General features: G+C 42.2%; 1 protein-coding gene across 3 annotated transcripts in view; it reads right to left on the bottom strand.

Annotated features, from left to right (window-relative positions):
- The window catches only part of STAT6 (signal transducer and activator of transcription 6), a 114,922-nt gene that overhangs the window by 18,775 nt on the left and 81,943 nt on the right, over positions 1-14,204 (bottom strand). For 2 of the 3 annotated variants that reach the window (XM_058167392.1, XM_058167390.1), the window contains exons 11-15: positions 13,818-13,940; positions 10,234-10,326; positions 6,695-6,901; positions 6,503-6,597; positions 3,048-3,184 (exon numbers count right to left, since the gene is read on the bottom strand). In XM_058167392.1, coding sequence (XP_058023375.1) covers positions 3,048-3,184; positions 6,503-6,597; positions 6,695-6,901; positions 10,234-10,326; positions 13,818-13,940 — 655 coding nt within the window. Of the gene's footprint in view, positions 1-3,047; positions 3,185-3,737; positions 3,833-3,929; positions 4,137-6,502; positions 6,598-6,694; positions 6,902-10,233; positions 10,327-13,817; positions 13,941-14,204 lie in introns of all 3 variants that reach the window. The other variant, XM_058167391.1, reaches the window with a different exon arrangement.

Raw genomic sequence — 14,204 nt, 5'->3', positions numbered from 1 at the left:
ATAGCTCGGTGAGCTGCCAGTTTGGGGTGGTGGTTCAGTAACATCAGTATGATGATGGTACCCTTTTGAGTCCAGGCTGGCCAAGTGAAGCTGTCAAATTCTGTCCAAGTGCCTGGAGACTGTCTGGGTTTGGATGAAGAAGAACTGTCTCTAACTCAATCCTACCAAGACCAAGTGACTTTAGGGTTAGGGTTAGATCCCCATCAACATTTTGTAGAGCAAAATGGATGTCGCCAATGAATTCACAGCGCATCAGTATGCTTAGAAGAGCACTGAATTTTTCAATCATGCTTTTCTATCTTTTTCTACATGGAAAAATCCCATTGGATGGTAAACCTACTTATGGTTAGGGTTAGGGAAAGGGTAAGGATAAGGATAAGGGTTAGGGTAAGGGTAAGGGTTAGGGTTAGGGTTAGGGTAAGGGTTAGGGTAAGGGTTAGGGTTAGGGTAAGGTAAGGATTAGGGTTAGGGTTAGGGTCAGGGTAAGGGTAAGGGTTAGGGTAAGAATTAGGGTAAGGTTTAAGGCTAGGGTTAGGGTTAGGGTTACGGTAAGGGTTAGGGTAAAGGTAAGGGTTAGGGTTACAGTAAGGGTTAGGATAAGGGTAAGGGTTAGGGTAAGGGTAAAGGTTAGGGTAAGGGTTAGGGTTTCAGTGTTTGGACCACCCAGATCTGGGGATAATCCAAGTTTGACTTTGTATGGAGTTTCATCAAGGATAATACCTAATTTGGAAGTCTTTTGTGGGCTTACAGCTCCTGTTCATTGAGCAGGTGCCAGCCGGAAATTTTGCCCAATTTCATCTGGTGTACCAGTTGTGCCTTTCCTAAATTGAGGGTTCCTTCAGTCAGTGACTTGTACCCCGATCACTTCACTGCTTGACTATGGCAATGCTGTCTACATGAGGCTGCTCTTGAAGACCACTTGAAAGCTTCAGCTCATCCAGAATGCAGACACACAGGCAGTGATGGGTTTGCCATAATATGCCTATGTAATACTTCTGCTTTGTGAGCTATACTTGCTGCCAGTTTGCTTTGGGGTGAAATTCAAAATGCTGGTTGCTATCTTTAAAGCCCCACATGGCATAGGACCTAGTTATTTCAGGGACTGCCTCTCTCCCATAATATGTGCTCAACTGGTTCAATTTGGCAGGGTCGATGCACTCTGGGTTCCATCAATTAAACATTGCCACCTATTGGGACTCTGGAAGTGTGCCTTCCCTGCAGCAGTGCCTGCTCTCGGGAATGAAGTTTCCCCTGAAATTTAAATGGTCCCACCCTGCTGTGTTTCAAAGGGCCTTAAAGATCTGGCTCTTTGCCCAAGCCTTGGGAGAACTCCTTTCTTCCTTGTGGTGGCGCAGTGGTTAGAGTGCAGTACTGCAGGCTACTTCTGCTGACTGCCAGCTGCCTACAATTTGGCAGTTTGAATCTCACCGGCTCAAGGTCGACTCAGCATTCTATCTTTCCGAGGTGGGTAAAATGAGGACCCAGATTGTTGGGGGCAATAGGCTGACTCCGTAAACTGCTTAGAGGGGGCTGTACCAGGGGTGAAATGCTCCCGATTTGGACCAGATCGCCTGATCCGGTAGCGGTTGCGGCGGGTGGTTTGGAGAACTGGTAGCAAAAATCCCTGGCCCCACCCCCTGCCCCAGCTGAGCCACGTGATCATCAGAGGGGTTTTTTTACTTTTAAAAGCATTTTTTCTTCGGCCAAAAAAAATGTTTTTAAAAGTAAAAAATACCTTTGATGATCGAGCGGCTCAGCTGGGATTGTCAGAATCCTTTAAAAGCTTTTTTTTTAACAACCTCTTCGGCTTTTAAAAGGCTCCTCTGGCGATCCCAGCTGAGTTGCCTGTTAATCACAGGCTTTTAAAATCATTTTTTTACAACCTCTTACAACAGCCCATGCCCACGCAATCGCCCGGTCCCCTCTTGTCTACTTGCTGCTTCTTTCGGCCTCACTAAGCCTTGATTCGGCTGCTGCAATCAATTGCATCAGCTAGCAACTGAATCTGCCTGCCTGCAAGCCATCTCATCAGTGAGTAACTCAATCTGCCTTCCTTCACAATTGGGTAACTAACTGGAGGGGGGAAGTTTTAAAAAATAGTTAATTGGCTTTTTTAAGGAGTTTTTTTTTTTAGACAGCAAATTAAAGTTACGGAAGTTTTAAATTTAGCTGCTTTTATCTAAAAAATATAAATAAAATAAAAAAATAAAATATTTGTGCAGCTTTCTGAGATTTGGTGTGTTTCTCTAGTGTTTCATTCTAACTACCCAAACACACAAAATCTCACAAAGCTGTGTGTGACATTTTGTGTGTGTGAGTCAGTTGTGTTGTGTTGTGGGTGTGTAAAGTGTGAAAGTTGGTTTTTGAGTTTTTGTGGCTGTGTGAGGGGCCGTTTTGAGTTTTTGTGCTTGTTGCAGGGGCCGTTTTGGGTGAAGTACAGCTTCTTTTACATTGTGTGTGAGTCAGTTGTGTTGTGTTGTGTGTGTATGTAAAGTGTGAAAGTTAGTTTTTGGTACCTCTTATTGTTTTGTGTACTTTGTTTATTATTTTTATTATTTATTGTGACCCACCCGGTCACTTGACCACCAAGCCACACCCACCAATTAAGCCACGCCCACAGAACCGGTAGGGAAAAATTTTAGATTTCACCTCTAGGCTGTACAACACTTTGAAGCGATATATGCACCAAGACAAATTCCTTGTGTGTCCAATCACACTTGGCCAATAAAATTCTATTCTATTCTATTCTATATAAGTCTAAGTGCTGATGCTTTCTTTTCTTTGCCATCCTTATTTTTTTTGTCTTGGGCTGTTTTTGTATCGTTCTTCGTTTTTTAAAAAACGTTTTAACAATTATAAATTGCCCAGAATCGCTTGCAGTTGGCATATAAATATAATAAAACTATTCTCAGTTTCAACAATCCTGACTTCAAATTAACCGTTAAAAGGGTTTCATGGACAATCACCTATCTAACAGAGACAGAAAAACCTATTTTTCCTCCACTTTAAGCTCTGCGAATATGGACCTGTCCTACGCAAAGACATACCATCTGGGAAGTAGTTAACATAGGCGATGCTGATGCCACCAATCTCCGAATCACTGAAACGTAACAGGAAAGTCCCAGCTGGCGCATTGCTCAGGTAATTGAAAACATATTGCTTGCTGACAAAGCCCATGATCAATCTGAATGAACATAATGGACAGACAGAAAAAAAACAGGAGAAAATCAATAATCAACACTGCAGGGCTTAGAGAATTGTAGTAAGGGTTGAAAGAAAAAAGTGCACCCCTCTGATTTTGAAATAAATAAAAAAAACTAACTGAAACTTCTTATTCTGTGTGTATCAGTATAAGACTCAACCAACCTGGTCAATAAATCTACTTTCTTATACTGGAAAAAAAAATTGGGAGGAAAATAAATTCTGTTTTCAGACTTTCACTCCTAATTCAATTTTATAATTACTTTATTTATTTATTTATTTATTTACCCAACCAACCTTTATCTTTTACAACTCAAGGCTGTCTACATAATGCTCCCTCTTCCTATTTTCCCCAAAACAAAAATGCTACAAAAGTTTAGGCTGAGGGATAGTAACTAGCCCAAATTCACCCAGCTGGCTCTCATACCTAAGGCAGGACTAGAACTCAATCTCCTCATTTCTAGTCCAGCACCTTAACCACTGCACCAAACTGAATTATGTAGCGCATCCTGGTTTTGATCCATTTATTTTCTTACCTGTCAGACCAATAGTTCTTCAGGTATTTCTTGGTGAGGTCAAGAATGCCTTCAAACCATTGCCAAAATGTGAATCCTCTACCAGGAAGCATCTCCTGTAAATTACAAGGTGAGTGTGAGAAGCAGATGACACCAACCAGATAAGCTCAAGAGGCTATCATATCACCCTTCTAACAAAACCCATTGAGAGACCTTATTGAATTGGGACCAAGAGACGTGGCATCTCTGCAGTTCCTCTAGACTGGTGATGTTGTCACCAAAGATCTTCTGGGCCAAGAAGAAATAATGATCCTTGAGTAGACCTTTTGTGGTTTGCACCTCTGCAAGGAACTTCTGGTTGAGAGTGTCACACATTGCCTTCCAGCTAACACGCTCGGCCACCACAAAGGGAATGCGATCCTGGAACAGATCAAGAGAGACAGCATCACACACCTGCTATAAACAGTAGCAGGCAACAATACTCCGAATCCTATATTTCCCCAAAGGCTGATCTGGTACTAAAAAATAACCCTCACTAAGAACAGTAACTCTAAATCTTAACTTGGTTTCTCACTGCCTTACCAATTTGTGTTAGCTGGTTTACAAACACAGCAAACTTAAGGAAAGAGCTACCAAAATACTTTCAGCATGTCAATTGTCCCGCTAGAGGCAAGAATACTTTAGATCATTCCCATACAACACTGAAAGATGCTTATCGGTCCTTATCACGGGCAGCTGTGGGACACTCTGATCATTGCATGATTCACCTTGTACCTGCTTACAGGCAAAGACTTAAAACCACAGAACCAACAATTAAATCAGTGAAGACCTTGACTGAGGAAGCAAAGTTAAAGCTACAGACCTGCCTTGACTGCACTGATTGGAATGTTTTTGAAAGTACCTCTGCAGACTTAGATGAACTCAGATACTGCAACATCATATGTCAGCTACTGTGAAGACCTATGTGTACCCACCAGGAACTTGTGAATATACAGTAACAATAAACCTTGGTTCACAGCTAAACTTAAGCAGCTACATCGTTCCAAACAGGAAGTCTACAGAAAAGGTGATAAAATGCTGTATAATCAGGCCAAAAATTTATTAACAAGGGAGATCAGAGCAGCAAAAAGAAGCTACTCTGAAAAGCTAAAGAATCAGTTCTCAACAAATGAACCAGCAAACGTGGAAAAGTCTTAAAAATATCACCAGTTATGGCAAACCTCCTTCCCAGGCTGAAGGATATCAACAATTGGCAGATGACCTGAACGTGTTTTACTGCAGGTTTGAAAGGAAATTGCAGCCACCTATCTTCACAACCCCCATCTCAGACACACTAACAACAGCCAAGCCTCCTACAACTGACCCCATCCCATTGGGTTCACAATCCCTAGTGATTACAGAAAAGGAAGTGCGAGACCTATTTCACAGACAAAAGCCAGGAAAAGCTCCAGGCCCAGACAAGATAACTCCTTCTTGCTTAAAAGTCTGTGCTGACCAATTGGCCTCCATCTTCACCTGTATCTTCAATAAATCGCTAGAGATGGGCTATGTTCCTTCTTACTTCAAACGCTCTACTATCATCCATTGCTGAAGAAGCCCACCATCAAGGAACTGAATGACTACAGACCACTTGCTCTAACATCTGTAGTTATGAAAACCTTTGAAAGCCTGGTGCTGTCTCACTTGAAAACCATCATGGATCTGCTGTTAGACCCCCTGAAATTTGCATACTGAGCAAATAGATCAACAGATGATGCTGTTAATATGGCTCTGCACTACATCCTACAACATTTTGAATCTCCAAAGACCTACGCAAGGGTCCTCTTTGTAGACTTTAGTTCAGCATTCAACACCATCATTCCAGACATTCTTCAAACTAAGCTAAACCAGCTAGCGGTACCTGAACATGTAAATGGATCATAAACTTCCTAACAGACAGGAAGCAGCAGGTGAAGCTAAGCAGAATCACTTCAGATACCTGTACAATTAGCACAGTGCCCCCCCCACAAGGCTGTGTGTTCTCCCCACTTCTCTTCTCTCTGCATATCAATGGCTGCATCTCAAATGATCCATCTGTTAAACTACTGAAGTTCGCAGATGACACAACAAAGATCGGTTTCATTCGAGACAATGATGAATTTGCATACAGATGGGAGGTTGAATAACTAGCTTCATGCTGCGACCAGAACAATCTGGAACTAAATACATCAAAACCTAGAAATAGTGGTGGACTTTAGGAGAAACCCTCCCATGCTACCACCGCTTAAAATACTAGATAACACAGTATCAACAGTAGAGACCTTCAAATTTCTAGGTTCTACCATATCTCATGACCTAAAATGGACACCCAACATCAAAAACGTCATCAAAAAAGCACAACAAAGAATGTTCTTTCTGTGTCAACTCAGAAAGACTCAACCAACCTGGTCAATAAATCTACTTTCTTATACTGGAAAAAAAAATTGGGAGGAAAATAAGTTCTGTTTTCAGACTTTCACTCCTAATTCAATTTTATAATTACTTTATTTATTTATTTACCCAACCAACCTTTATCTTTTACAACTCAAGGCTGTCTACATAATGCTCCCTCTTCCTATTTTCCCCAAAACAAAAATGCTACAAAAGTTTAGGCTGAGGAATAGTAACTAGCCCAAATTCACCCAGCTGGCTCTCATACCTAAGGCAGGACTAGAACTCAACCTCCTCATTTCTAGTCCAGCACCTTAACCACTGCACCAAACTGAATTATGTAGCGCATTCTGGTTTTGATCCATTTATTTTCTTACCTGTCAGACCAATAGTTCTTCAGATATTTCTTGGTGAGGTCAAGAATGCCTTCAAACCATTGCCAAAATGTGAATCCTCTACCAGGAAGCATCTCCTGTAAGTTACAAGGTGAGTATGAGAAGCAGATGACACCAACCAGATAAGCTCAAGAGACTATCATATCACCCTTCTAACAAAACCCATTGAGAGACCTTATTGAATTGGGACCAAGAGACGTGGCATCTCTGCAGTTCCTCTAGACTGGTGATGTTGTCACCAAAGATCTTCTGGGCCAAGAAGAAATAATGATCCTTGAGTAGACCTTTTGTGGTTTGCACCTCTGCAAGGAACTTCTGGTTGAGAGTGTCACACATTGCCTTCCAGCTAACACGCTCAGCCACCACAAATGGAATGCGATCCTGGAACAGATCAAGAGAGACAGCATCACACACCTGCTATAAACAGTAGCAGGCAACAATACTCCGAATCCTATATTTCCCCAAAGGCTGATCTGGTACTAAAAAATAACCCTCACTAAGAACAGCAACTCTAAATCTTAACTTGGTTTCTCACTGCCTTACCAATTTGTGTTAGCTGGTTTACAAACAAAGCAAACTTAAGGAAAGAGCTACCAAAATACTTTCAGCATGTCAATTGTCCGGCTAGAGGCAAGAATACTTTAGATCATTGCTACACAACACTGAAAGATGCTTATCAGTCCTTACCACGGGCAGCTGTGGGACACTCTGATCATTGCATGATTCACCTTATACCTGCTTAGAGGCAACATCTTAAAACCACAAAACCAACAATTAAATCAGTGAAGACCTGGACTGAGGAAGCAAAGTTAAAGCTACAGGCCTGCCTTGACTGCACTGATTGGAATGTTTTGAAAGTACCTCTGCAGACTTAGATGAACTCAGATACTGTAACATCGTATGTCAGCTTCTATGAAGACCTATGTGTACCCACCAGGAACTTGCGAATATACAGTAACAATAAACCTTGGTTCGCAGCTAAACTTAAGCAGCTATGTCGTTCTAAACAGGAAGCCTACAGAAAAGGTGATAAAATGCTGTACAATCAGGCCAGAAATATATTAACAAGGGAGATCAGAGCAGCAAAAAGAAGCTGCTCTGAAAAGCTAAAGAATCAGTTTTCAACAAATGAACCAGCAAACATGTGGAAAAATCTTAAAAATATCAAACCTCCTTCCCAGGCTGAAGGAAATCAGCAACTGGCAGATGACCTGAACATGTTTTATTGCAGGTTTGAAAGGAAACTACAGTCACCTATCTCCACAACCCCCATCTCAGACACAGCAACAACAGCCAAGCCTCCTACAACTGACCCCATCCCATTGGGTTCACAACCCTTAGTGATCACAGAAAAGGAACTGCAAGACCTATTTCACAGACAAAAGCCAGGAAAAGCTCCAGGCCCATACAAGATAACTTTTTTCTTGCTTAAAAGTCTGTGCTGACCAATTGGCCCCCATCTTCACCCATATCTTCAATAAATCACTAGAGATGTGCTATGTTCCTTCTTGCTTCAAACACTCTACTATCATCCCAGTACCGAAGAAGCCCACCATCAAGGAACTGAATAACTAAAGACCAGTTGCTCTAACATCTGTAGTCATGAAAACCTTTGAAAGGCTAGTGCTGTCCCACTTGGAAACCATCATGGATCCGCTGTTAAACCCCTTGCAATTTGCATACTGAGCAAATAGATCAACAGATGATGCTGTTAATATGGCTCTGCACTACATCCTACAACATCTTGAGTCTCCAAAGACCTATGCAAGGGTCCTTTTTGTAGACTTTAGTTCAATATTCAATACCATCATTCCAGATACTCTTCTAAGTTAAATCAGCTACAGGTACCTGAACACACTTGTAAATGGATCATAAGCTTCCTAACAAACAGGAAGCAGCAGGTGAAGCTAAGAATCACATCAGATACCTGTACAATTAGCACAGGGGGCTAAGGCTGTGTGCTCTCCCCACTTCTCTCTGTATACCAATGACTGCATCTCTTAATGATCCATCTGTCAAACTACTGAAGTTCACAGATGATACAATGGTGATCGGTCTCATTCGAGACAATGATGAATCTGCATACAGACGTGAGGTTGAACAACTAGCCTCATGGTGCGACCGGAACAATCTAGAACTGAACACACTCAAAACCGTAGAAATGGTGGTAGACTTTAGGAGAAATCCTCCCATACTTCCACCTCTCACAATACTAGACAACACAGTATCAACAGTAGAAACCTTCAAATTTCTAGGTTCTATCATATCACAAGATCTAAAATGTACAGCTAACATCAAAAACATAATCAAAAAAGGACAACAAAGAATGTTCTTTCTGCGCCAACTCAGAAAACTCAAACTGCCCAAGGAGCTGCTGATCCAGTTCTACAAAGGAATTATTGAGTCTGTCATTTGCACCTCTATAACTGTCTGGTTTGGTTCTGCAACCCAACAAAAAAGACACAGACTTCAGAGGATAATTAGAACTGCAGAAAAAACAATTGCTACCAACCTGCCTTCCATTGAGGACCTGTATACTGCAGGAGTCAAAAAGAGGGCTGTGAAAATATTTACAGATCCCTCACATCCTGGACATAAACTGTTTCAACTCCTACCCTCAAAACGACACTATAGAGCACTGCACACCAGAACAACTAGACACAAGAACAGTTTTTCCCCAAATGCCATCACTCTGCTAAACAAATAATTCCCTCAACACTGTCAAACTATTTACTAAGTCTGCATTACTATTAATTTTCTCATCGTTCCTATCACCCATCTCCTCCCACTTACGACTGTATGACTGTAACCTTGTTGCTGGTATCTCTAAGATTTATATTGACTGTTTCCCTATGACTATCATTAATTGTTGTACCTTATGATTCTTGATGAATGTATCTTTTCTTTTATGTTCATTGAGAGCATATGCACCAAGACAAATTCCTTGTGTGTCCAATCACACTTGGCCAATAAATCTATTCTATTCTATTCTATTCTATTCTATTCTATTCTATTCTATTCTATTCTATTCTATTCTATTCTATTCTATTCTATTCTATTCTATTCTATTCTATTCTATTCTATTCTACCATTAGCAATAGGAACAGCACTTAGACTTATATACAGTAGAACCTCTGGTCATGACCATAATACATTCCATAACTTTGGTCACAACCCAATTTGGTCGTGACCTGAAACTAATTTTGGAAATTTACAAAAAAAAATGGCACGGAAGGGGAAATTGGTCGCAAAAAAAAATAAATTGTGTGTACATTTTTTGGTCAGAACCCGATTTGGTTGTAGTCAGAAGCGTTCGTGACCAGAGGTTCTACTGTACCGCTTTACAGTGCTTTACAGCATACTCTAAGCGTAAGCCTATTGCCCCCAACAATCTGGCTCCTCATTTTACTGGCTTCGGAGAGATGGAAGGCGGAGTCAACTTTGAGCTGGTGAGATTTGAACTGCTGGTAGGTATTATGGAGAGGCTCTAGGCTGGAGATAGGGAATCTGTGGGCAGACAGAAGTTGCTGAACAGCTCCTAGTATCCTTTTTTTTTTTTTTACAAACTGGCTTAGATTTCTGGAGGCTCACGAGTTGAAATCCTTCCCCTAAGAAACGTTTTTTTAAAAAATCCACATTTTTTTGACAATTAAATGTCTACATTAAATTCTTCCCTTAATGAGTAGCAGTCTTAGTCTGCATCTTTCACTTACAGGAGCAGCAAAGGCATTGTCCCATAAGATGGTGGCTTTAGCATTGTTGTCCTGATTTCCATGGACAATCACCACAAGGGGCAGCGACAGAGCCTAAAACGACAGGAGGGAACAAAGAGTTGTAGTTAACAACTGTGATTTTCTTTAAAACTGGCCTACTGTCTTCTGTTTCTGACTGTTCAGCTTAGAACCCCTTGTTATATAGATCTATGTAACAAGAACTATCCTGAATTCTTATCTTGAATGCTTTTGTACAGGATTCAAGCCAGTCTAAACCAGTTTTAGGGCACACAGCAGGGCAAGAGTGACTGCATGAAGGAGAAGCAGGAGTGAAAGGCTCTCGGTTCGGACCGGTTTGGCCGATCCGGTAGAGATGGCGGTGCGTGATTCACAGAATCGGTAGTGGTGGCAGTGCGAGGCTCCGCCCATCTGCCCAGACGTCATTACTTCCTGGTTTTAACCAGGAAGTAACCTGTTTTTGAGCCTCTGCACAAGTGCAGAAGGTTTTGCACATGCACAGAGGGTCCAAGTGCAATCAGGATGTGCAGGGGCATGCAGAGCACGTGCTTCTGAACTGCTAGGAAAGGTAAGTAAATTTCACCCCTGAGGAGAAGACTAGCTACCTGAAGTCTTCCCCTACTGTAACATATTGAACAAAAGGGTTTAGGTCAGGATGCTGCCAAATTGACAATTTTCCACAACTTTCTCTACTTATCTCAGCTTTCATAAGCTCCTGATCTTCTCAGAACAGCAAGGTATTCAAATCAGACCTAGAGAACTTATAATAAAGCTCAATTTACTACAAGATGGGAAAGGTGGTACAATACAGACAGAGACCCTATTAGATCCTGTGGAGCCCAGAAATCCAAAGAGACCTAAGTAAGAAAATGAAGCCCGCACCAGTTCTCCCGAGCCGGATGTTAATTTTCTGAGCAGTTTGGAGAGCCGCTTGTTGGAAGAAATTTTTTCCCACTTTACAGGGCTAATCCTGCAAGGGAGGCAGGAAGGAAACATTGTGCTATGCCTGTATTTCTAGCCTAATCCTTATCTTAATTGCCCTGCTGCTTTAAGTGTTTTCAGAAATTGCCTCTGGGATAAGCTTATTACATTGTAAGCCTTACACCCAGACTTTCTTTCTGTAGATGGCACTTCTCCGGAGTCTGTCCGTCTGTCGTCCCCCCCCCCCCAGAGTTTTTTGTGGTACTTTTATTCCTGGGACTTGACTTTCTTAAAGATTGTTAAAGTGTTGTTTTAAGCTTTTTGGAGTATCCTTCCAACACGGCTGTAACAGCTATTTACATAAGAGTTGGCATAGCCGTAGAAGAAATGGCTGAGAGGCAGAATGCAAGCTTGGCATTCTGTCTGATTTTTTTACTGCCTTTCTGGGGGCATATGATCTTTCCTTAAATCTGGATGATTACCTAAGGCAGCGGTTCTCAACCTGTGGGTCGGGACCCCATTGGGGGTCGAATGACGATTTGCCAGGGGTTGCCTAAGACCATCGGAAATATGGGAAGTATACTTGCGAGTCGAAGAATCGCGCTCCAATGGTTGACTCCACAAGCCAGCTGCAGGCTTTTCAAATCGCTAGCCGAATTCGGCTTCAGGTGCGATGAATTAAAAAAGAGAGAAATCTTTGCTCTGATGTCTCCCTCTCAAGCCAACAGCAATCACTCCCAATCGCTAGCCTAATCTGGCTTCAGACGAGATAAACTTAATAGGGGAGGAGTCTCTGCTTTAATGCCTCCGTCCTCCAGGCAATCGCAAGCAGTTCAGATCGCTAGCCAATACGGCTTCAGGCGCGATAAATTCAAAACGAAAATAATTTTATGGTTGGGGTCACCACATCGTGGGGAATTGTATTAAAGGGGTCGCCACATCGTGGGGAATTGTATTAAAGGGGTCGCCACATCGTGGGGAATTGTATTAAAGGGGTTGCAGCACTATAAAGGTTGAGAACCACTGACCTAAGGATATCTTGTGAGGTGAGTAAGACCAGCTTTAAGTGGTGCAAATGCATCTAATGATTCCTTCTCCTGGGTGGGAAAGGTTGCTTTGGGCAGTTCACTGAGCACAGGAGTATCTTGTCTATGGGGATTCTTCAGTCATCCAGGTCATGGTTGTCCCAAAGGTACTTTTTTCAAGAGGCAACTGGACTTTCTTGGTTTCCAGAATCTCTTGCATTGCTTCGGAGTGGGCAAGGCATATGATTGCTCACTGATAATAAGTAACAGTAACAGAGCTGGAAGGGACCTTGGAGGTCATATAGTCCAACCCCCTGCTCATGTAGGAGACCTATAGTAGGGATTCGAACTGCTGACCTTTCTGATCGACAAGCTCAGGGTCTTAGCCACTGAGCCACCAAGTGGATCCTCCTTCCAATTTAGGCAAAAATTCCCTGCAGCAAGGTCTGAACAAAGGCAGAATGGGATTAGCCCTCATTCAAGATGTTAATTTGTTTATTTGTCTCTTTAGCGGGGCATTTTGTAGCCCAAGTATATTTTGTAGCCCAAATATACACTTTCTGGAGAGCTTAAATGACCTCTCCGCTAAAGGGTTTCACTTTATGAGCAAGAGTAACTTGGCTGCTGTTAGTTATCCTTGTATTTTAACTATTTTAATTCCTCAATGTGCTCTGGCAACCTGCCTGATTTGTAACTCTGGGTTGCAAGTATTGCTGAGGAAAAGGAAGGTACTCAGAGAGAATGGTTTAGGTTTCCACGACGGCTATGTGACTCATTGATCTTCAGTGTGTATTCCTCCATTTCTAATCTAATGACTGGTATTTAGGGCAGCTTTTTGCTAGCAAAGAAGCTTTTTGTACAAGTAATCCTTGAATTACAACAGTTCATTTAGTGACCATTCAAAGTTACAATGGCACTGAAAAAAGTGACTTATGATCGTTTGCCACACTTGCGTGCAGCATCCCCACGGTCATGAGAGGGTGGGCGAGGTGAAGCGCCCCTCAACATAAGTGACATCGAGTTGGCCACGCCCACCCAGCCATGCCCACCCAGCTAGTCATTAGGGTAGAGAACCGGTTGTTAAAATATATATATAGGGCTTCATTTTCTTACTTAAGTGTCTCTAATTCCATTAAAGATTTCATTTTATCTCTTTGAACCTAATAAAAGTTGGGTTGACAGCCAGCTATCTGTCTGTTGTTGGAAACTGGGGCTTAATGCATGATTAATGAAACCATTATTGGAAACAGACCCTGGGGCAAGAGAAGGAAATTTGCATGGGTAAAAAAAAAAAACCATATAGTCAACCAATCCTGATACTGCCCCACTTGTGGGTGTTTCTTCTCATAGCAGGAGGTATGCATCCAATTATTCCTCCCAAAAGAGCACCGCAAAACCTTCTCGTTGCCAGACCTAGAAATTTGCATCTTATTTGTATCTCTGGTGCCAAACCACTCAAGAGGGAAGAAAGGAGACAATGCAGGGCACTAATGGTATTTATCCCTTTTCAAGGCTTTGCCTAACTTATTTGTGTGTCTCTCGCTCAAGGAAGCAATAAACCAGCAGCCCATTACATCTCTAGTACTAAGAACAATACCAGCCCCCACATGGTGTTGCTACCTGTAGGTGGAAGTTGGTTTGGTTGGGTCCAAGGCAAATGCTGCTACTGAAGAGGACAGCACATTTCTCTTCCGTTACCGATTCTGTACTCTTGCGGTCACAACGCTTGATCTTTTTGAGAAGCTGAAGATGAGAAAAGGCACATTTCTGTTGGCTTAACTTCTGCAAGGGAAAATCTGTTCCAAATCTTAGCTCCCAGCTTATAATTTGTTGTCCCCCATGCAGGGGTGAAATCCAGCAGGTTCTGGAGAACCGGTAGCAGAAATTTTGAGCAGTTTGGAGAACCGGCAAATACCACCTCTGGCTGGCCCCAGACTGGGGTGGGAATGGGGATTTTGCAATATCCTTCCCCCAGGAGTGGGGAGGGAATGGGGATTTTGCAGTATC

This window comes from Ahaetulla prasina, chromosome 2 (genome assembly GCF_028640845.1).
Source record: "Ahaetulla prasina isolate Xishuangbanna chromosome 2, ASM2864084v1, whole genome shotgun sequence".
NCBI lineage: Eukaryota > Metazoa > Chordata > Lepidosauria > Squamata > Colubridae > Ahaetulla > Ahaetulla prasina.
Note: the sequence above shows the minus strand (reverse complement) of the source record. Positions and strands in the feature narration are given on the sequence as shown.